The 26,516-nt window shown below is 30.0% G+C and overlaps 1 protein-coding gene across 1 annotated transcript; it reads left to right on the forward strand.

Annotated features, from left to right (window-relative positions):
* The first annotated feature begins 2,803 nt into the window (after positions 1–2,803).
* On the forward strand, positions 2,804–26,411 carry LOC105145673 (uncharacterized). Its single transcript, XM_011055414.2, has 8 exons — positions 2,804–3,120; positions 20,463–20,586; positions 20,773–20,858; positions 22,445–22,537; positions 23,782–23,844; positions 24,459–24,542; positions 25,154–25,388; positions 26,043–26,411. Exons 1-8 carry the CDS (start codon positions 3,046–3,048, stop codon positions 26,186–26,188), a joined length of 906 nt encoding a protein of 301 aa, XP_011053716.1. The 5' UTR covers positions 2,804–3,045; the 3' UTR covers positions 26,189–26,411.
* Positions 26,412–26,516: the final 105 nt, after the last annotated feature.

Below are 26,516 nucleotides of genomic sequence, written 5' to 3' on the forward strand. Positions count from 1 at the left end.
TAAAAGAGCTTTTTTATATTTTTAATTTTTGCATCTCTTGATTTAATTTTTTATCGTTAAAATTATAGTTTAATCTATGTAATTTGAGAGAGAAGAAAGGTTATTACAAATTTTTAATATAGACACATGTTCAAAATAATGAAATTTTTTATTAATAGTGCAATATATACAGTGCACTTTGATTACACTTTAATATATTTGCACCCATACACACAAGATCGATACAGATTGTAATTAACTAATTGCTCATTGTTATCCATAATTTCCCGACTTTCCGTTCAAACGCCTCTAAATTACTGCGAACAAAGCATGGGAGTTGCCTTTGATGTGTAAAAACGTCAGTTCCAGTTTCACGCGGATTTCCACCATCTACCACATCTCTCTTATTGCGGCTCTAATGCCGCTATAATTCAGAATCACATGAGCTATATACGGACGCAGATCAATAAAGCGTTCATAAAGATTCATTCGGAAATGTTCGGACAAGATAATCGTGGATAATCAATACAATTTCGTAACGTTTCCAATTTCGCGAAGTGAAACCACGTGATTTCGTTTCCTCTACGTTCCTTTCCGGAATTCTTTCCAGAGTGTAAATCCCATTTCAACCACTTTTCGCAAATAAAATAACGTATCGATTTTCTATCTTGAGTTGCGTTGAACGTCAAAAAGCACAACTTTTGCAGCTACCTAGGAGAACGAATAGTTCACTATTCTAACTTCATTATATACCTACAAGTTTTAATCCGTTCACCAAGCGTACCTATATCTCCTGTGGTACTTTTCATACAATATGTAAGAATCTATATAGAAGTTACCGTCATAAAGTTTCTCTTTGTTACAGCCTCAGTGATTACCAAAAAAATATATATATCACGCAAAGAGAGAGAAAGGAGAGTGAGCGAGAGGAAGGGAAAGTTTACGCACCGATATCTACATATAATTGTTTATTCATTAGATCCTTCGTCAAACAAATATCGAATTTCGCCTCTGCGAAATTATATCCTTCGTCAACTTAATAATCCTATATCCATAGCTTTGAGAATGCAGAACGTGAGACAAATCCCCAAGATTTTATGGATAAATCTTATTTTCCTTTGATTTCGTATTTCAAAGACTGTATTTTGCATCATATCCTATAATATAATTATATTTTTTTTTCTTATATTATATATAAATCCCTCGATCACAAATTAAATAAATTTACAAATTATATAACGTTGACACAACATGTAATTAATATATGCATAATTTAAAATAATATCGGGCTTTGTATCAACTTCGTGTTATGTAAATTTTGTAATTTTCATTTGTGCAATTATTTACAATATAATCGTGTTAAAATAATGATAAACATCCAAAATGACTATCTAGTTGTAAGAATGATATGCCGAAGGTCTGAAAGAGTAAATATATGATTGTGTCTGACATCCAATGCGCCGTAACAATAAGAACTATTAGTAGAATTCCATAAATCATGCAATGGCTCAACGATAATTAGGAAACAGAAGAATAAAACTTTAATTACTCTTTTTCATACGTTAACGCTAGTCTGTGTTAAATTAAGTTTACTTTACGTTTTGTGCGCAGATAAAAATCCATAGGATATGCAAAATAAGTGAAAAGGGCATCGCAAAAATAAATCTTAATGCAACAAAAAGTGTTAAATCTGATAAAAACTCTTTTATGAATAATCAAAGGATTTAATTATCAATAAATGTCCAATAAACTTCGATAAATACCGTTTTCTAGTTTTAATTAGTTTCCAATGAGAGGTTTAATTAAGATCTTCAATGCAAATTAAAATGTACAAGTTGAGAGTTCAAACACGAATTCAAAACTGGAACAATAGGAATAATAGCTTTCTTGTGTATATTCATTTAATAGAATGCATACCTTTGTCTTTGAAATAAAGTATTATGCATGAATGATATATTTTGAAAGAATACTTAATAACATAAGAACGTGAAAGCAAGGTTGCAAATCAAGAGAAGCAACGAGTTGCAAAACTTTGTAGTAATAAAATATGAAACATTGGCCGTAAAATAGATAATAATCGGGTACAAACAAGCCTCGCACTATAAAGTCGATGCTCTTCTCTCGAAAGAGAGCATTAAAGAATCATTTCAACGAAATTATTTTAATTCGATAAAGTAAAAAATCAAATTACTAGCTAATGTTATAAATTTCATAATGAAGAAATTGCATTTAAAGAACGATTACAAATAATATATTATGGAGAACAATTAAAAAAAAAAATATATATATATATATATATATATTAGCACGTGTGTTCAGATCGCGTCACTAAGCGTGATCCAGCTTTTAAAATAATTATAAAATAAATCCCTTTTTTATTTACATTTTCTTTCGTGACAAGTGAAACAATTGTGGCTTACAACAATGCGTGCACTCTGTTAAAATAAAATTTCTAAAATTTCTCGACAGATACTAATAAATAATTATCAAACTAAAATAATTATTAACACAAATCTTCGCATGCCTGATGAAAACCTTGAGCAAATAAGTTTTTCCATTATCAATCAAGAGAAAAAGACAAAAATCTCTAAAAATCTCAAGTAAGAAACCTTTCCCGATTCAATTCTATGGTTTTCTTCTGGTAATACAATACGTGTCGACGGATCGTGTTCGCGGCTACAAAAGTACTTTATGTGTATACATATGTATAATATATAAGAAAATATATATGTATACACGTACGCACATAGGCAGGCGATAAGATATTATAGACAATTGCGCAGGCGTCACCGCCGGTGAGCTTTTTGCGGCGAGATAACTCTAGAGGAGGGAATTTCGCGAGAGAGAAACGCGCACCGACAGTTGGCGCCGAGTCGTTCTCGTGTGATCTCGTTGATCTTGTCTCTATTCCGCGATGTGATACTCTTGATTTCCGACTTACGATCGACGTAAGAAACTTCGCCCGTTGGAATTCCGCCGGGTGAAAATTATCGTGTCCCGAACTGCGACGAAGGATCGGACAGTCACCGTTTCTAAATTTCGCGGGAAGATCCATGTGCTCGCAGCATGGCTATCATGCAGTCTTGTTGCTGCTGGCAGTCTGTACGGAGAGGCAGCTACGCCTGTGCCATTTACACCACAGTAAGTATATATCGTAATTTATCTTGTGAATGTTTGCGAAAAAAAATTATGGTGAGAAAAAAAATTATTTATGAGCAAAGATGAAAATTAAATTTTATACTACGTTCTATTTTCCGTGCATTTAGTGGATAGAATATAAATCTCTTCAGGCTCCTTTCCTTTCTCCGAGTTATTTTAGAAAATCTTCACGTATAAACTTCTTCATATATTTATTTTTGCATGAAATAACATTGAAAAGTTTTAACTTTTTCTACTTGTACAAATTTTTATATGAATTTTTATAACATAAAATTTTTTACTTGATTTTCATTCAACAATTTAGAAAATTGATAGTTTTTTGTATGTTTTCTGCTTCAATATGTGACATTTTAAATTTTGTTTTTTATAGGCTCGTAAAAGAATAATTAGCAAATTGCTGGCTGCGTTTTTTAAAGTAGGTACATTTATGAGTACGAATGATTCATATCTCAATATAAACATCAATATTTTAATACTTAGGCCTAGTTCCACAACTCATGGTTAACTCTTAACCGAGGTTCAAACTTATTCACTGTCTCTTTCCAATTTTAGAAGAGATAAGAAACAAGTTGAACCTTGATTAAAAGTTAATTATAAATTGTGGAACTGGGCCTTAACAATAATGCCTTAACAATAATCACTTTTGCCATTGTTTCGCCTAACGATTTCTGTCTAATAAGGATGATGATAGCTTTGTATACAACTTTAATGATTGATTCCTTCACTTTTATTCTCGAACTGTCAGATGAAACAAGTAGTACGAGTCAATAATAAATCATACATTTTCGAGATATGATTAATAAACTTTAGCGATATAAAATATCAGAGCCTCTTCATATAAGTAAAAAAAAAAATAGAAAGACATTGCATTAAAGCACCTCTTTTTTTTAATATTATTTTATACAAACAATATTTAACGTCAATATTTTTTATACAAACATGTATGTCGAATACTGTTGCAATACATATGGTAAATATGCGATTTCGTAACACAATTCTGTAAAAATTTTGCAAGTATAATTTATGCATAACATTACCGCAACATCAAGCCGTCTATATAGTAAGTCACCTACTAAATCAAATATAATACACATATTTTAACATCTTCAAAAGATATTTGTAAAGTTATGTATTAAAGAGAAAGTTGTATATAAATGTTACTAATTACAGTTGATAAAACGAGAGAAACGTCCTGTTTCATATAACGCTGTTCATCAACGAGAAGCACCCTTAAAGCACAACGAAATATTACTGAATTATAAGTCCTACAGCAGTTACAGTTGAGTAACGTGACGTCAACTAATGCTTGAAATCCCGCAACTTCCTTAACAAGCATGCCTGTGATATATTTCCAAGATATTACAAGCATTCAAAGAAATGACAGTAAAAAATTCACGAAAATAATAAAATGCGTCCTAATTCCAAATATCTTTTAAAAATATCTCCTCAACGTTTTTTTTTCGAATCTTTTTTATTAAATATATTTCAAATCGGATATGCTCAAAGTAATATACGAGTTACAAATTAATCTTTGATAGATTATGAAAAATTGTAAAATGTTAAATTACTTTTTATTACTTCATATGAACGAACTTGCGTACACGCGCCCTTTCACGACTTCGTACTTGTGTGAAATTGGATTTTCAACGATGCGATGATAGAAATCAAAACTAAATTTCGAAACTGCAAGTATCAAATTCCTTGCAACTGAAAATGATTCGTATTCGATATCGACATCAAAGCTATCACTCTAAACAAATGTGTATGAATTTAATATCCCGCGGTGTTTATATAATTCTCACCGCGTTAATACCAATAATACAGATTTAAAAACCCTTTATATCAATAACATGGTAAAAATTATAACGCATAACGTAAACAACGCATGACGTTAAATGTTCTTTAGAGCACATTAATATATAATTCTTCGCATTAATATTAATAATTAAAGTGCAGATTTTAAACTCCTTTATATCAATATCAACATGGTAAAAATTATGTAAACAATGCATGATTAAATCATGTTCTTTAGAGTACATTAACAGAAGCAATAAGGATAAATACTCTTTACACATACCTTATTATTTATGAAAAATAAATTTGTAAAATTATATTCAATAAAAAATTAAAAAGTAAGAAGAGTAAAAAGATATAAATAAATTATAATTAATTCACTCCTTCCTCGTCATTTTTTCATATTTATTAAAACTAGGTAAATCGCGTTTTTACTAAAGTTAAATAGATAAATCGACATTTTTAAAAGTGTGTCACGATCTATATAAATTTGGAAAGCCTGGTTTAAATCACCAGATCACTTCAACAGTAAAGAGGAGAAATCATTTTATATCTGTAAAAAATTTATATAGATCCGCAATTGTTGTTTACCTGTTAACTGGTATATGCTTAATTTTCTCCATCAACAAAGTACAATGAAAATTAATAAAATTTGTATTAAAATGGAATATCAAATTGTGCAGCGCAGTAAATTATTGTGTGTGAAACATAATATAATTTAAAATGTAAAACTACACGACAATTAAAATATATACGAAAGTCTAATGACACAAACACAAATATTTTTCCTATAATATATGATAAACAAAAATATACTGTATATATTATACCTACGCGTATTATTCCTCGCGAAATATAATACAACATTATATAAGTGGAAAAATGATATTTACAACTAATTATTAAGACGGAACAATTTCTAAGATATTTGAGATGGATACGTGAGAGCGCAAAGCAGTAGATAATTTAGATTATAGTTGCTATGTAGATGTAAATATAATGCGCACTATTGGACATGTCATTATTAATGCAATCAGCAGTCTATTAATAATAATATGGAACATTTCATCGCGCTGGACGTGCACTCCAGTTGCATCATTAAACCAAGTAACAGCTATTGATCAACACATTCTCTTGGACACATTCGAGAATCAATCTAGTCAAAATATACGAATATCTATGCACACGCTACTTCATGCATATGTAAATATGTATATGCATTCCATTCTTCTTGAACGCACTTTTACACGCAGCAGATTTTTCGGTCTTCCGCGAAAAACTAATGGAACAATCGAAGGGAAAAAATAAAAGCAGTTAGTATTTTGCAATATCGTTGAAAGCTTTCAATTGTGAAGAGAATCGCTACAATACTCGGAAACTTTTTCACTTTTCAAGTATGCATTGCAACGTTATTGCAATTTCCATTTTTTTGAAGAAAAAAAAAAAGATTATCTGATAAAAAATTGAATCAATAATGTAGGGGAGACTGGGGACCGATTGTCACTGCTTTTGATTAGCGATTTTTAGAAAAAAAATGAATGCCCGATTTTGAAATATTATGTACGTTATTTAATATATCTTTAAGTATTAAAAAAAATATTACTCGTGAATTCATCATATCATAAAAATAAATTATTTAATTTTAAATGAAGCTGTGAAAATATGACAATTAATCCTATGTCCTGGGTTGATTCACACGTTCTAAGATTGGCAATAGCATATTTGTTATGGACACAACACATGCAAAAAATACAATTTTTATTTTAATATCAATTCTATATTTTAGAAATAATAGTAATTATGGTATTAATTCAAATAAAATAGTTATTTTAATTATAAAATATGTAATAATTTGTTTTTGCACCGTAGTTTCTATATGAAAAATAAAAAACATATATCTATATAAAATATAATATGTAAGTATATTCTCTACAAATGTGTTCTCTAAAAATATGAAAATTAATTGTCACCTAACCTTATCTCATTTTGATCAATCTACTCCTTACAGCCATTTTTAATAAAAGAGAATGTACTTACAACTTTATCAGGATAATGATTAATTTTAATTGTAGCACAGATCTTCTAAAACATATCATTTTCTATAAATACAGAGATATCGCGATTAATAAAGATTTGTCAGATATCAAAATAAGTGATACAAAAAATTTACTCACCAACTTCATTTGCTTAAAAATCGTTATAAATAATATATACAATACTTGTGGTGCAAATCATTTTACATAACAAATTAATATTATATCAATAATCTACAGTAAAAAAAAAGATTTTTCTGTCACATCCTGTTTGAATTATAAACATTTTGACAATCAACTCCGTACGACAACCAACTCCGGTCTCCCCTACATAAGTTTTTTTCACTTTAATATTATCAATTTATTTAAGAGCATGCTTAAAGTTTCGATTTTTCGCCTAAACAAGCATTGGAAAAAGAGAGTCTAGTTGCATTAATTGGAATTCTGGTTAAAAATAAACGAATTAGAATTTTCTGATTCAATTTATTCTAATTAAGAAACAACCAGACTGTTGATTAATATGAGTTTCTGGTTCATCTATTTTGAATCAAAACTTTTTCTCCACGAAAAGGACAGTTTAATTTGCTGAAATATCTAAAAATTTAGTTAGATACAGATCTGAAAATAACTTTATCGAATTATTAAAATAATTATGTAGGACATTCAAACTCTAGTTGCTATATAGAATATCGAAACTTCTTGCAACATTGGTCATCATGCGTAGTGAGATTCCCACGTAATTATTTTAATGATCCAACAAAATTATTTTTATATCTATATTTGGCTAAATTTTTAGATGCTACTTAAAATAATTCTTTTCATACACGAATCGCACACTAGGACTGCGATAAAAATATATACATATGTTATAACCGTGAGAACATTTCAACGTGTCAAGTCACGCGATCGATTCATAATTTATGACCGATTAATAAATTTAGTAGACCTCGATGGTTTGTCTTGCGCCAAGTGAAATCTGCAAAGATGTTTAGTAATTTATACATTGAGAGAATTTTTACGCTTCGCGACGTTGAAAAGTTAATTCGACAAAATTTAATGCAATCGTAATTAACCCTGAAATATTATTGTGGAAATTTGTATCCAAATGCTAATTCAAGTACAGTTTTTTTTTGTTATGGCTTAAAATAACATTTATAATTAAAATTTATTTTCTTTTATATTAAAATAGTGTTAGTTATATTGTAATAATGTAAATGTTATTTTTTTACATGTAATTTTTTTACAGAGTAATGCTAATTTAAGAAAAATGTGAGTAGAATTCCAGGATTAAATATGATCGAGTTGTAATTCATCCAAGTCTATAATTAACAGTTAGTCATAATTTTTTTCACATCGCGCGTTAGTTTAATTAACGCGTTGAAAATGTCACGCGTTGATGCTTCTGTGACTTTTGATAAATTGTCGAACGTGAGCTTAACGCAAAATTTTTCACCAAAAATATCTTCAAACTGAAAGGATCAAATAGCAGAAGGTGGGGAAGGAAGGTAGTGATCGTGCTCTATTAGATAAACAAATTTCCCCGAGGGTTTATAGTCGGAATTCGTTTTCTGACGAGGGACGTTGTTCGCAGATAGAAGCGTGCACGACCGAAGTACGAAACTTGCTTACACGGCGCAGTGTATTAATTAACATTGCGACGAGTCGTAGTAAGCGTATCACGGTTCGCCCTGAATTAAATGTAAAGTCGGATGATATATTATATCGCTGTACTGTTACGTCATATCGTGTAAAATGTTGCGCCAGATGTGATTTAATATTTTCGCGACTGTAAGCAGCAGGAGAGTTTGCGATAACGCCGTTGCGAATAAATGTTAAAATCGAACATGTCAAAAAGTCACGTCATTTACAGAAGCAGACGAAAACGTCAATTTTCGTTCCGTAAAGAAATAATCTTTTTTGACATTCATTTATATGCGACGAAAATTTAAAAAAAAAGGGAAAATAAAAGTTAAGCCACAAGGAAAATTGCGAATAAACGTTAAAAAAGTCATTTACAGAGCAGACGAAAGCGTCAATTTCCGTTTCGCAAAGATATAACTTTTTGCTTTGACATTCATTTATGCGATGAAAATTAAAAAGGGAAAGTAAAAAGTTAAAGGCGGTAACCCACTAGAAAAACTGCGAATAAACGTTAAAATCGAACATGTCAAAAAAAGTCATTTGCAGAAGCAAACAAAGTGTCACGTTCATTGCGCAAAGTTATAATTTTTTCTCACAATGTACATTAATTTAAGCGGTTAAAAATTAAAAGATTAAGGATAATAAGTCATCAAAAAATTAATATTACAATCAATATTGTCGAAAGAAACATTTACGAAAGCAAGCGAAAGCATCAATTTTTATGTATCGCAAAGATATAATTTCTTCTCGTGACGTATGTATACTAATTTACACGATAAAATAAAAAAAAAACAGCCAAAAAATTAAGGGCGACAAGCCACCAAGAAAATTCTATTAAATGATCCATTGAAGCTACTCTTACCTGAAATATTATTTTATGCTAATTTATGTGGGAGTAATAAAAGCGCGCGTCTTTATCTTCGCGTTTTTGCATCTTTTGGAATTTATTCCTGCATATCAAATCTTGAAGATCAAAATAAATCATGAAATTAGGCTAATTATAAGATCTTTTAATAAAGATGTTTAATCAATTAAAATTGAAGAAATAAGAATTCGAGATAATAACTTTCTTTTATCTCAATTTTTTACTCGTCTTTTCTAATTTAAAAGATTTAAAAGTGCAAAATGAATTCAATTTTTATATACAGTCGTATCGCAATAAATCGATTATATTTGTGATTTTTACATAAATATTTATTGTAGACAATTATAACAAGTTAATCGCAGTTGGTTCCAAGTGCTTCTTGTTCAATAATATTATTTTAATTTGACTACCGACTGTAATTAATCATCTTAACATGTCGAGTACCCAAATCGAATTTTCCTGGTCGAACGCAAATAGGTCCTTGAATCTCAAGTGTTTTCTTGTTAACATTTTGGACGCCATTAAATGGACTCGGAGACACCAAGGACACTAAAAACCATGCGAAGACCAGTGAAAGTGGAAAAAAGAAAGAAAAAACATGAAGCTATGATCCCTTCCGCTTCGCCGCGTCTTTGATATCCAGGAATTGCTGTCCGAGCATATTGCGCCATAACCCTCATTTCAAGCTTGTATTTATGGTGGTCACTCGTATTTCGTTTTATAGATCTATCAAACGATGCGTGCCAAACGGACTTTTATTAAACCCTAAATCGTGGTAACACCAATTTGGCCTCACGTAAAAATCAGATGAAAAATTCAATATTCCCTCACGTTATATCATCCCATGATCAAGTGTCAAATTTTTATTTCCTTTTCCCTAATAAAAATGTGATCGCTAAATACGACCGTTACAATACGTGAGTTTGATAATTAATTTTCAATAAGAAACAAATCTGTGAACAAATCTGTGACTTCCAGTAATCTAAGAGAGAGGAGTATTAAATTTAAGATTTAAAATATAGTGAAAAAAACTAAAAGCTATTTGTGCTTTTCGTATCAGCCAATTAAAACAGGTAATCACGACGTGATGAGATATCAATCTAACCATGTGTAGGAGAATCAATGTTGGTGTTACTGAATACAACGAGACTATCGCTATAACTAGCCTTCTAGGGATAAAATTAATGGAGTAAGCAACTTAGAGCGTGTTTTTCGGATTCCCATGTTTCTATTGTATATTTCACAATAATAATCACAACAATAGAATTGTGGTCGCGTGAGATAACACATATGCTGCGATCTAGCGAGACAGATTAATCCGGGAATAGTCATATTATTATCAAATATTATATCAAATATTTTGGGATTTTTTATCAAATTAGATGTTAAATTCAATTTTGATACGGGGTATGTGGTTCAGTTTTCTTTATAATAGAATATCAATAAAATATATAACGACACAAAACTGCTTAAAACTTAAAGTCTCTTGTCATTTCAGTTTTCTGTTGTAATATTTCTATTGTAATATACCATCAGCTACGTTCCAAAACTTTATTCTGAATAAGAGAATTAACTCCTGAACCGATATTCATAGTCTATTCTTATTTTAAGACCGTTTTAAATAATGTCTTAAAGTGTTAAACAGATTACAGAGTCGTATTCATTAAAAGAGAAGAAGAAGGCAAAGCTGTATTGGACAGGTCTTGAAATAAAAACCGATTATAAATGCCAGCCCATAAGTTAATTCTTTTACTCACAAAGGACCTGTGACAATTGTTCGGAACCGATTCGATTCTCCATAAAATATATTAAATACAAAAATCTAAAGGTAACTCTATATGATAACTTTATATGATCAATAATACTGTCAGTAGTTAACAAATACTGACAGTATTATTGATCATGTGTGGTTGATGGATGTAGAATAGTGACGGTGAATTTTGATTCTCCAGCGCTTTATTAGAATCCATCTCGCAGTATGTCACAGGACAATAAATATTGTACGTAAAACTGAAGTGAAATATATTGTGAATAATACTGATCGTATAAGGCATTGTAAAAATACTGAAAATATTGATGCATACTGTCAGTACTATTGAAATTATTATTGATCAGTATGACCGTGTAGAGTCACTTCAAGAAATATTTTTATATATCGATTCAATATGAGATTTAAAGAGTGAAGCAATTTTTCAAAATATAAATAAGGGGATATTTTCAAAATATTAGATTTTAAAAAATCTAAATATATAGTTATAAAATAGATATATAAAAAGTATATAGTTATAAAGTATATAAAAAAAACTATAAAGGTTTAAAAGTTTAAAACATGTTTAAATCTAAAACATTTTTTCAATATATCTCATCGTTTCGTTGATAATTGATAGAATCAAATATAGACATTAGCTTCGAGGAATTGTTTCATTATTTAGATTTCAAATTGGGCTGATATAAAAGAAATACACGTCTCTTAGATTTTTGTGTTCAACAATGTGTTTCAAAGAGAATCGAATCGGTGTTCTGGACAGGTTCTTTGTCAAAGTAAAGTTTTGGAATACAGTCCAGGAAATCCAAACTGATGTACGTATAATGGACTGAATTTTTAAAAGCTTGTCTCCGCTTGTTTTAGGTTTTAGCATGATAGATTGCACTACCCAAGGAACACTACCATCCAAGTCAAGAGAAAGTCAAAATGACTTTATTTTGACATCATAAAAATCAAGTTGATGATTTTTTTTGTTATAAAATTTGACTGTTCATTGATATTAAGTATCAAAAGAACGTTATTTTTATTTTTTGATTTTTATGTATTCTACTAACAACCGTTGAAGGCATAGCATAGCACTCACAATAATGTCGTCCATTTGTATATAAAAATTACGTACTGATATTCCATAAATTTTAAAAAAAGGAAACCTCTAATGTTTCTCATAGTATATCGACGAACTCAGCGAAATTACATCGGATCGGGAATGCAATGACGAACGAAATTTATGGACGATCATCGATAATGCGTTTCAATGAATGAATTTGTGATCGCATGAATAAGACGAAATATGTGATAGCGTACGGAAAAGTGAAACCTCAGCGATGTCGCTCGAAATAACAGGCGAAACCTCAGTGTGCGTTTATGCGTGCATGTATTATACCGAATGCTTAATTAACCATATGCTGATGAGAGGATCATTGGAAGGGAAGGATTAATCGGGAGTACACGAAGCAAACAGGATATAGCATGGGCGGGATAGTATAGCAGTCGATGCATCGACCGATGAGTGAATATGTTTCACTCGTGTGCAGTGGAACGAATATGTCGATCCGTTCACGAAGATTTGCCTCATATTCGTAGGAAACATGTGTTTTTCGATATAGAAATTTCGCGAAACACTCGGTAAAAAGAACTATAATTGTGAATTTTTATTTCCGGTATGCAAAACAATTTTTGCAAATCAACAGTACTAAGCTTAATATTGCAAGCAAAAATATTGATAATGCTTTGTGGCAATATATATGTATTATATATGTACATGTGCAGTGATTACGGTTCAAAATGTGCAATTGTAAGAGTTTTACCTGCTTCAAGATTATATATATGGAAGATGTAGAATTAAACGGGATAAGTGCGAAAACACAGAATCAACTTCATTAAACTGTTATCCAACAGGTTACGTAATTAAATAGGTTCTTGGAAATTAATGATACCTGTGGAACATTAAGGTACGTAAAAGTTGCACGACGATCATTTGTTGGTAGGATTTAAAGCCCTTTCAGAGCAGAGAAAATGAAATGCAACGGTTAGCCTTTGTCCTATAATTACTATTCCGAGACCTAATTATTTTTATGAACCTTTTAGATTCATTATTATTTTCTGGGCGCAAAGAAACAATATTTTTTCCATCGCCGCTTTTTAGTTTTTTAACTCGGAGGAATCACCCTGATTTTTTTATGTAAACGATTACCTGAGATATTTTTATATCCCAATTAAAATCTCTCTTACTCAGAATAAAGTTTTGGAACGTAGTTAGTAGGAGGTAGTAATTAATACTGAAAACGAAATAAATGATTTCAATATTTAAACAGTTTTGTGTTATTATATATTTTAATGATAAAAATATTAGGAGGAGACATTTAATTATACAAGGTATCTTGAAATTTTTTGCTAAGCGCTCTTGTGATAAAACGGACTAAATTGAGTCGAAAGTAAGATCACCTCTATCATTTTGTAATTTTCGCAATAGTTAACAAGATATTATTACTAAAAATCGCCGAATATTGATCTTGAATAATTTTTTATTCAAATACTATCAACTTTACAGAAAAACAGCGAGAGACAAAAATTGTTTATTTTCTTCTCATAAAGTTCTGAAAATTTTTTAATACCGTATTTTCTCATGTTGATAAAAATAATTGCCAATAAAAAAATACAATATCAAAAAGTTGAAAAAATTCTGAAAAAATTCTTAGAGTTCTATAAGAGAAAAATTAATAATTTTTATTTCTGGCAGTTTTTCTGTAAAATTGATAGTATTTGAGAAAAAAATTATTGAAGACATTCAAGACATATAAGGAAATAGGTCACTTTTATTTTATGTAATTTAAAATTCTCAACATTTTACACTTTTAATTACAAAGTATTTAAATTAACTTTTAATGAACACAAATAATTTAATTATTAATTTAAAAAGAAAGAAGGAATAAACGCACTGTTAAATTTAATCTAGAAATGATTGATATGGAATATACAATCGGAATATCCCGAAATTTTTTGCCAATCGCTTTTGTATAGATAAATAGGACTAAACTGAGTCCTTTATCATTTTGCAATTTTTGCAATAATTAACAAGATATTATAATTACTAAAAGCGAATTATCGAATATTAATAGCGCTTAGCAAAAAATTTCGGGACATTCCGATAGCGTATCAATACTGTATCACTCAAGATAGATAGCGTTCTAAGTAGGTTAATTAAATAAATGAAATAATTAAAAGTAAAGAATTAAGTACAAATAAGTGATTTTAATTTTTTCTTCGTAGCTGAGTCTTTCGCACTTCCCCATCCTACCTTTTTTCTCTCCAACGTCTAATTATCTACTTGTTTCTAAGTGTGGAAAGTCTAACGTAATACGATTAAGGAACAAGCTCCTTGACCTTTACTACGAAAATATATATTTTTAAGAGTCTATATATAACGAAAATAATAAGCCGTAAGCCGTAAGAAATTGACCAATCATGGTTGAATATGAGAAAAATAATCGATCACCCGATAAATCGTCTACAATGAGAATAAAATACTGTATAATGAAAAGTAAGCTGTAAAAAATTTACCAATCATAATTGATTATTCTCCTCACATTCGACAGTAATTAATCAATTTCTTACATCATATTACAATTTATTACACCATATCAATAACTTATTCCTCTCGTAGGCAGCCCTTAATTGATCAATTTCTTACATCTTATGGCTTATTACGTTTACTATAACGACCTTTTCCTTGCCACCGTACTTAATAAAAGATGCTAAATAAAACTCGACGAAATTACCATCATTACCGATCATGATCTCCACGCAACGGACACTTCCGTTACTTTCGCGGTTGATTGGCTAATGGAAAATTCAAAAAATGACGGTTATGGCGGAACATATATGGCGGAGGACTCACCGTTACCCCAAGTTGAAAGATAGCAAAAACCTCTTGTCCTCGTAATCCTTCTCGGTAATCCTTTAGCAGATCCCTCGATGATTATCTCAGTCTCCAATATTTCTCCAATATTCGATTCAATACGATACAAAATGTCCGCGCATAGGCACACAAATTCCACTTCTATTCCGACACAAGTCGTCCCATCAGCCAACGAATCTCTCTCAACCGACACTTACTAATTGCTCTCGTCCGTGCCGATTAACGCGCCGAGACTGACGTCGTCTATCACCAGGATTTCAACACTCCGAGGACGCGTAAATGTCAAGAGGGCGAAACAATGGCGACTCGCTCGAAACCGATTCGACGGGCGACCAAAACGTATCGAAAAATGTCGATCGTGACGTATACCGTGATGGATCAACCGTCGCGAGATCCATCACGGCCTCGACGTTCGTGTCGTTCGAAAGCGTAAAACCCACCGCGAATGAATAAATAACGAGAAGAGCGGAGAAAAGTGAAGCGATCGCGATCGACCGCGATCCAAACACGATGCGACGCCGAACGGAACTGTAGGGCACGCGCGTTCCCCGCTTGCACCCCACCCCTCCCCCCTCGCGTGACGTATGATCGCTCAACTCGCATCCCAAGTATCGGCTTCCAGGAATTTTACGCGAGAATTAGACAACTTGTTTACGCTCTGTTCACCTTTAGCCGGATATAAACCTACGAATACCAAACGCGAAAGTTTGTTGCATAAATGATGTACAATTTCAATTGCTATATATGAACACTATGATCTGATCGATAAAATATTAAGAAAAGAAACAATTAACGGCTTAAACACAAACGAGAATGTCCGAACATTCGCGTTCGATTATTTACTATTCATTCGGTATTCATTCGTTAAGTATATATAAGTGTCCAGTTTCAACGAGAAAAGTTTTCTGAGGTTTTTTTCTTTACTTCGGAGAAATTTTGACATGTGGAAACTTGAAAATTGGCTTGAATGGATCTATGAAGTTAGCAACATTCTGCACTGAGAAAAAAATATATATCCTAAATTTCAATAAATATTTATTTGAATAGTACGAACTAAATATTTATTAAACATAAAAATATATTTCTTTGGTACAAAAAATAATTTGATTTAACAATCACTTCTTTTTATAAAGTAAATATTTATTTATTGTAAGTAAATGTTTAGTTGGCAGTATTCAATAAATAAATATTTATTTTAATTTAGACTATTTTTTTCTCAGTATATTAATATGAAGAAAAATTACAATAATATTTTTTATAGTTCCTTATAAAAATTTAAAAATTCTATATTTTTTTATATTAATCCTGAAATTACGTTATGGAAAAAATGTTATATTAAAACTAGTATATTATGGATTCAATGGACCCAGTTAAGGATTGAGAAACTAAAAATGGAAAAATAAACTAAAAATAATGCGTTTTTTATATTAGATTTTAATTATTATATTTATACAGATTCAAAAATTTATTGTTATATATTAATAATGATCTCATATTAGGTCGAAACGTTTGTTGTTTATAAAGTATATGTAATTTTGTTTGGCTCGTACCTCCCTTTTGTAGTCTTGAAAAGTAAATTAATTTTGCAAGTTTAGCACGAGATGCCTCCTCTTTTAAAGTACAAAAATAATAAATATTATCACTTTTATGAACAATTCCTGTCAGTGCTATTCGAGTTTCAGCATTTATAAATATAATTTAAAAATGAAATTCTAATAATTACCAATTTTTTATACACTTTAAATATTAAAGTATTATGATACTTGAAAACAAATAATTGATTACACAGGACAAAGAAAATTAAAAAAAGTAATTCTAATCAGGATTTCTTGAATAATATTATATGTATATATATATATTTTATATATATATATATATATATATATATATATATAAAATATATTTTTGGTTACAAAAAACAATGAAACAAATTGTTTTATCACATCAAGTTTTAGATTTTGAATTTTAGGATAAAAAATCAGTAACTTATAAAAAAAGAATATAAAATAAATCACTGTACTGTAAAAAGTAAAGTATTTATAATGTTTACATTTAATGGTTACTAATAAATAAATATAACAAGTATAAATTATTGTCTTTATTTAGAACGCATAATTTAAATGCAAAAAAATATCTAAGAACTAAACATTATCCAAAGTAAAACAATTTTTAGCGTTTTCAATTTAAAACATCTTTCAAAACTAAACTTTTTGTGTTTCCAAATAATATATTTTAAAAAATTAAACACATTTATGTATTTTTAAATAAGACACTATTTTAAAATTAAACGTTTTTTAACGTTTTGCATGCTTGTTTAAAATTAAAACATCTAAGTATTTAAAAAACAAAGACAAGAAATAAAACATTTTAATATCTTAAAATTAAACAGTTTCTTTTATGAGTGTAATAGTTTTATGAGTGTTGTCAATAAAGTAATAAAAATAAGTGAATATTCAATTACATTGATTCCTTATTAACAAAAAATAAAAAAATCTCATAAATTAACAAAACGTTTGATTGTTAAGAATATATTCTATAGAAAAGCAGGCACTTTTTTATATTTAGCAAAATTAGTAAGAATGAATATCGAATTGACACAATCGATTTTTTATTATCAAATTCTGGTAGATAAATTTAAATCTGTAAAAAATTAATAATATACAGTCTGACCTCTGTCAGAATATAAATTCGTTGTTAAAGCTTTCACAAGTGAGTATTTAAGAATTTTTTTTAATTTTTTGCGATTTTAAACAAATTAAACGAATCCAAGCAGAACAACAAGTCATTATGATCTGAAGACTCGGTAGTGTCTCGGCGCTAAAACAAGCGAAGCGTCATGGCTATTGAAATGATATCAAAATGACTACAAAATGATCATTAAAAGCCACTTTTCAATCATTTCCAATTCATTTAAATATCATTTTGACGTTAACGTCACTTGTTGTTTCCGCTTGGGAAGGTACGTTAAGTCAAATCACAAACTCAGAGATGCACCAAGGCTTCTCACGTGCGCTAGTTTAAACTCAAATTTATGATTTAACATTTCTCTACATTTCGAATTCACAGCTCGTTACCTAACGTGATCATGTTTCGATGTATCGAATAATATAAGGCCATCCTGTATTAACCTGATAATTTCAACGCGCGATATTATATTCGCGTCCAACTAATTTGATTTTACTCTTCCCGCAATATTTCAATATCGGTAAATGAAACGCGATTCTGACAAGAGACGCGTCTAAATTTAAATAATTGCGTAGGATAATTTCGAATGGCTCTAAAAGAGCACCGTGAATTGCAAAACTGTAATTTTGGACAATACAATATAGGGCTAAGAACCGACTCAGGATAAAGTATAAATAACAATATTACTGTAAGCAATATAAAAACGTAGAAACATTTCGACCCCTATCGAATCCTTTTCAATGTTAAAAAATAAATTTAAATGTTATTACGGTAACTACGCAAGATGTTCAACATATAAAAAGCGCATGTTGGAAATAATAATTATGGTATAATACGGCCTAGATTCAACCAGCTTTCCATGGAACTTATTGTTAATCTATTCCAGAAATCACAATCATATGAAGTCTATAATACCGTAAGCTTCCTCTCAATTTACAATTGATCCAGTGAAAATCAATGTAACAAAGATGCATATATCCTTCATATTCTTTTTGCAATTGCTGATTACTCGAACGTTCAAAATAATTAAAAATTTTTATAATACTTTGGACGTTCAAATAATCAGCAGTTGCAAAAAGAATATGAAGAATATATGCATCTTTGTTACATTAATTTTCACTGGACCAACCTGTTGTAAATTGAAAGGAAGCTTATAGTTATTAATAAACTTCATATGAATGTTTTTATATTGCTTACAATAATATTGTTACTTATACTTTATCCTGATTGATTCTTAGCCTTATATTTATATTGTTGAACTTATTTAATTATTGGAACCGTTATTATTTATTGAATTGTAATTATGGAAATCTTAATTTGTCTCTCATAAGCGATGCAATTCACGTCTTTCTTCTTCATAAATGAAATACTAGAAATTACGTGCTGGACACTTGTGGCTCGCAATTATCTCGGGCATGCGGTAAGAGAAAAAGCGAACGTTGGGGTGAAAAGGGGAATGTTGGTTTAATATCGGCGAATTATCGCGAGTGCCGACCACGAGACGCCCGTATAGAATTGGATACCATCGAGATCTCCCCTGCCGATGCTATCCGAATTAAACTAACTCGGATTATTGCGACGGGCATACTCCGTATAATACTCCGCCCCACAAATTGCCAGCAGGATTGCTACCGAGCTTACTGACGCGAAATCGAATTATTCTCTGAATATCGAACTCACGTTATCTGCCTGTTGTCTCTCTATTTTTCCTGCCCTCGTAAAATCAATATCTAAAATATCTAAAATATCGATGCATGAGCTGAAGAACAACGAGACTGATATAGATTTGCTCAATTAAATGTGCGACACAATGGGGAGAGATTAAATCGCGAATGTTAATGTTAACATAGTTAATAGCACGACGCTTATACGAGGATATGTCGGATTATTATGCATTATGCAGAGCAACCAGTTCAATCCTTTGTGGACCGACCCCATTTGCATCCCTTTTTATTTTAAAAAGAATATAAATTCCATTAAACTGCTCGTTCGATTTTTGAAATTTTATTCGAATCTACGACCAAAAATATAAAAGATCCATGGTACGCATTAACGATGTTAATAAATTAATCTTAATTGACGATTTTATTGAAGTGAATTGATTAATAATATATATTTAGAATGCATTCCATTGGGTGCTCACAACGCTCGCGAGCTTTATTTTTCCTTGTTTAACATTTGATAAACAAGAAAGATGAAGTGATTCCAACATGATGTAAAAAAAAAGATGTAACATTGCGCGTAACATAGCAATACAGGAACAATCGATCAAATTTGAACCAAAATGTCCTTTCCTGTATATAATAACATTAACATAATAGAACAGCCAATCAAATTTGGTTCCAACCAAAGGAGATTTTCACTCTCCTAGTCCACGGGATTACATCTTTCTTTTTATATTATGAATCCAGAAGAACATGTAAAAATAATAATAAATATCAAATAGAACGTAGTCTTATCGTTAGTAGATATTTTCTTATCATATGGCTATCGTAAAATTCTTCAAATGATTTTGGCACCCCCAAGATATTTTGATGTTCGGAATGTCTCGATCTTTATTACATTAATGCACTGTGTTTTATAAATATACATTAATAACAATTCCCGGTTTCCACACTCCAGATATACTTCGCTTTGTTAGCGTCGACTACCGGCATGATTCTTTGGGTGGAGAGTCAGTATCTAAAAGGAACCGTTTCTCTACCGGAATCGTCCAGCTTTCTAGAATCAGGGACCATGTCACCGAGTAAGTAGATAGTAGATAGCAAATAGATGGTATTATAGTGAGTTAACGATATCGATTTCTTTCCGCTCCACACAATATTCTTTAGTCTCGATTGAAACAAAAGTTCTCGATCCTCGCGCATGGAATTGTCTACATTTAAGTAGACGGCTTCGCTTAAACGATATTGTATTGCTTACATTGCTTCAGCGACGGTTCAATTCTACGGAATGCTGCTTATCTGCTCCTGCTGCGGCGTGTTGTGCAGCCTCCTTCTTTTGTACGGCTTATACAAGGTAGGGCAAAACTTCGGAGTAACAATTAATGCATAATACATCGCACAACGATATCATTTCTTATTTGTAATTTATTAGAAAAATCACGAAATCAATTTTGCAGTAGAATTTCGATTGTATTTTCTATTTAAATTTAGTTAGTTAAATTAATTTGTTACATTAGACTGTGTTATTGTATTAGATAGGAAGTTACCTAATATTTATTTACCATACTATTTTATAATCCTGTGATAATCCTTGTAAACATTTCTATCATGTTTTACCGAACAGCTAAATTTGCATCCTATTATTTTGCGCATAATATGAAAACCTTTTGTTTATATCTCTTTCTCAAAATGTAGAAAGTCTAGTGGTATTTTCATATCTATTATATTTGCAACTAAACTCAACTCTCTGTGAGAATGCTGTAGAAAATACTTTCGCTCCCACTTGGCACGTGATAAAACAGTATTATCGCTGCTCCCGAATGGATCGTATAAAAGCTACAGGTATGACGCACACGCGTTATTCCCGAGAGATACGTGCCATTAGAACACGTAACACAGAATGAATATTTGAGTAAACAATTCAATATTCATATATTGTTTTTAATAAGTTTATTAACATTTAGGCTTTTCACGAAAAGCCCAAATTTTCTTAAATAGTTTCTAATTTCTTACCATAAGTTTGATATATTCTCTTGAATAAAATTAAATAATTAATAGGAAGCAATTTTTTTCTAATTAGCTTCGGGTATATTTTTATACTTCTGACAATTTTTTGAATAAAATAATTAAATAAATGTTTAAATTTAAAGATCTATTTATAACTATTATTTATTATAAGTGTATTAATGCTTTAAATAATAGATAAAGATCCTAATTTTTTTTAAGTTTTTTATCCTGATACTTTTCTATTGACCAGTGAGATTTTTATGAAATAATGTATATATGTATATAGATGCTAAGCCGGTCAATATAACATGCTATGTAGGTAATCCGCTTTGCGTGCACGATATTATTATTATAAACGATAAAAATTGTAAACTCACGTGGGCGAACCAGAAAAAAAACCGGAACGAGAACACGTTATGAATCTTAATTATTCTGAGTACTTACTTCATACTATGACGAATATCATTAACAAAACAAGCTGAAGGATTCGCGCGCGAAAGAAACGTGATGTATACATTCATGAATATTAATAACCAGAGAAACACCGATAACGTGATGAGAGCATTTTGCGAGCGTTACAAAGAGTGTTTAATTCAACAGAAATAAATATACTTGATGTGTTAGACTCCACGTTGCGTATTATATTATAGAATCATCATTAATATACAGTACTTTGTTTTATTTATCTTATCAAAATATTTATATGGAAAAAAACATAATTAAAACTTTAAAGATTTAATGTAGTGCGCGGCAGTGTGAATAACATAGATAAATATTCGTGAAAAAAAATTTTTACGTTGATACAATACAATATTAGCTACGTTTTTATATATAAGTACAATTTTATATTAGTTATATTAATAAAAAATTCTCTCTATGTACATAAGTCTTTTTTACAAGATATTACTTATTATAACATAAATAACTTTTCAGGATCACAAGATGTTGCTGATACCATGGATTGTCACAGTCATGACGTGTTGCATCATCGATATAGCACATTCCTTATACATGTTCTTCGTCACAGTGAGTTCAGATTGTCATTCATAGAAAAGATTTCCAAATCCAATACTATTATAGAGTTCGACAGGAATAATCATATTTATTATCAATAGAAGAATATTTTATTTTTAAATGGAAAATTCTTAAAACTAGAATAAAATGATTTTGAACATTGATTTTATGCCAAATACTATGGCGTAGTGTGTGTTATAAAAATAAAAATTCTAAATATACATAGGAAAGTATAAACTTAAATTTATATGTGTTATTCCTTATCTCAAGATATTAAGTCAATCTTATATTTAATTCTAAGTAGAAAAATAGAAATTATTGATCAAATTTTAATATTTTTTATTTTTATATTGCATGAATTTACGATAAGATTAAATACACCAAGAATATTTTTTGTCTTGTTATCGGAAATCCTGTACACACTTTAGCGTAATAATAATTAATTTCTCGAGAATACATTTAAGGAACATGAAAGGAAAAGAACTTTTGATCCTCACAAACTATTTCCTTATAAACTGTCTTGAATATTTGATATAATGATTCGATTATTGCCGGATAATCGATACGAAACTAATACTCCATTACATTCTACGATATATCGTTTAGCAAGTTAATCTTTCTTATAAAACCGGCTCAATGAAAGCTCTTTGAAAGTAAAAATTAATTTGAAAGTTTGATAGAAAAAAGGCAAAAGCAAGAATACAGGAAAAAACTTTCTTCATTTACGCCTACTCTCGAGCATATAATTTTCTGAAAATCAATATCTGTTTTATATATTCAGGTTGCATCCCAAATTGAATTTATAATTAATCAAACGTCACATTCTATAGAGTTTTAATCACAATAAATTTCTTTCTGAACTCCATTGTAGTATAAAGTTTTTAGTAAAATTTTGTGTGATACATGAAATATAATGTTTTATGTATTTTTTTCCTTTCAATCGTTTTTTTTTTCATTTCTCTTTCGTTATTCAATGTTTGGAATTTATGAGTGAAATAGCTTGAAAGGCTTTTATATCGCTGTTCTTTACAAGGAAAATATTAAACGAAGATATATAATATTAAAAAAAGTATATTAAAATTAAACTCGGCAGCCTTTTAAAATAAATCATAGAAAACGTAATCGAAGACAGACGTATTTTTTGACATAAATATTTTTTCAAATCTATATGGAAATCTTATAAATTTTTCTTAACACGTTTATTTACATGAAATAAAACTCATGCATGTAATTTCTATAAAATTGGTCTGTTACAGCCTGACTTTAATCCAACGAAACTTATGCTCTACACGCTAAATTTCTTTCTACTTTGTTTAAATGTAAGTATATTCGATTAATCTTGATAAAAGTAAAGAAGGAAATATTATTTTAAATATAAATCGATAATTTTTTTTTTACTTTTTATTAAAAAATTTTACAAATTATTCATAAAACATTTTTTGCAAATATTAAAGTCTTATGTTTTCTATTTTCTGTCTAATTCTTGCAGGAACAAAATTATTCACGATCTGATGGAAAATAATTTGGAGCTATCCAGATGTTTTTAAACTGGTTTTATTTGATTTTGTGAGAAATTTAATTATAACTTTAATATACAAAGTGTAAATAATAAACGAGGGATTAATCAATCAACTCTCTGAAAAAAAAGATGTATCAACAGTATTATCTTAATTGAAAATAATTTTGTTAATTCAATAACATCATTAATAAAACAAGTACTTATGCTCTTGTTTTAATAAAATTTTATTTATTTCATTAATATTGTTATTAAATAAATCAACAAAATTATTTTCGATTAAAATAATGCTGTTGAAATAACATCATTTTCTTTTCAGTGTATATAAACATTTGCAAAATCGTTGGCACAATTTATGCATTTATGTATTGTATACAATACTTTCTCATGCGTAACTAAGTACAGATATTATTACAGATATACTCGTTGTTATGTGTCATCTCGCAGTATCAAGAATATTCGGCTGGTCGCGGCACCGCTGCACACGACTACGAATACAGGGTCAGTATTCCGAAAATTACGTAGAACGAACAATTGGACAAGAGAAAAGTTGAGTGAAATTATTCAGCTATCTCACTCTGTTTGCAAACATTTTGTCAAGATGTAACCATGGAAGCGTGTTCCGATAGTTTGCAAACAATGGATCTAATTGTAAAACGATTCGAATCAATCATACAGGTGTTTGTGTATATCCCCTGTATAATAGTGGATGGTAAAAATAAGAAGATAGCGATAGCCAAAATCTATGAAAAAATATGAATATTTCTTAAAAGCTAATAGCTATCGAAGAGGACAACAGTAGCAACTATTACGTCAATTACCCAAGGAAAATTCCAATATTCCAAGGAAATTATCAGATTCCTTTTATATTTGTAACGTCCCTTTTAAATCGAAGATATGTGTCGCATTGAATTCTTTTCTTGTATTAAGATTATCTCTATATAAACAAAATTTTCCTATAATCTTGGCAATTCTCATAAAAAACATACATACTGACTATAATTCGTAAGCTTTTAACGAGCAACTTGTATCGTTATTTTGCTAAATCTATGTTATAAAATAACTCTTTTTCATACGGTATCTATTTACATCTCATACAATATCCATTGAAGGTCCCAGTAGTGAGATATGTAACGCAACCAGCGACTACGACCGCCACCACATCCTGTCTAAGTTCACGAAGAGGCATAACTAATAATGAAACAAAAGCAACACCGACTCAAAGCCCCACAACGTGTCACAATCCTCTGTTATCGGAGAAAAGTCCTACCGGGAGTCGAGTATCGAGGAAGCACGTCCAGTTTCCAGATAATACATCGTCATCACCGAGTCAGATAGAGAGGCCAGGTGAGCACGTATATGTACTTGTACATGCATATCTTGTTTCGGAAGGAGCTAAAAATAGAGTTACAAATCTAGAAACGTGAGAAGAGAGAAGAAACTTTGCCTTTTTGCTATCACAGGTAAAACATCGCGCTTGTATACATATATTTCGCGCGGCACGTGCCATTTTCATAAATCAACCTGCTAAAACTTGAGTATCAATTTTCACTTGTCACAAAGCTCTCTCTCTCCTCGCTTATCATTGAAAATTGGAGCTCGAGCGATTTCGTCTCAATTCGAGTTTTAAAAAAATTATTAAAAATACAATATATATGAAATATTCTACAAAAAATATCAAGTCTCCGAAATAAAACTCATATCTCAAATATACGTTTCTTATCAAGAAAACAAAAAATTAATTATTCCATATTTTTTGGAGGCTTATGTGCTTTAATTAATTTTAAATAATGATAAAAATGTGTATTCAACATTATAAAACATATCTCTCTTCGTGAAAATCTATTTTTATGACAAACAATTGTCTTTTTCAAAAAGATTGAATAAACAGAATTAAAGTAATTGATTGAAATTTGCGTGTTTATTTATTAAACACTTTGCTGCATAAATAATTAAATGAACAGGTGAGGGCTTTTAAGGTATTTATTATAAATATTTCAGAAACGCCAGTAGCAGAGATTCCAACAAAATGTTCACCGAAAATTGAATATAACGCGAGGACCTGGCTGCAACCCAATGATGCTATAACGATCGTGGTTAATCAATCCTTGCCGTCAAGCGACGAGGAACACAATCATTGCTCATGAAAAAATGGATATACCTGAAGCACAATCACAATGCAATTGTTAATAGTGAATCTATATATGCGATTGCTGTATGATCCCTGTGAAGTTCCTGTGTTATTATGTAAATATATCGAATTTTTTTATTAAAAAAACCTACAGATATAACTTTATTTATCTTCATCCATTTTCTATTAAAAAAATCTACAGATATAACTTTATTTATCTTCATCCATTTTATAATAACTACTACTAACCACACGATAGAAATTTCTATCCCTTTGCTCGGTGCATAGATAGTCCAAGAAAAAAAAATAAAGTTGAAAAAATTTATTAATAAATGCGAAAATGT

Source organism: Acromyrmex echinatior, chromosome 15 (genome assembly GCF_024713525.1).
Source record: "Acromyrmex echinatior isolate Ae372 chromosome 15, ASM2471352v2, whole genome shotgun sequence".
Lineage (NCBI taxonomy): Eukaryota > Metazoa > Arthropoda > Insecta > Hymenoptera > Formicidae > Acromyrmex > Acromyrmex echinatior.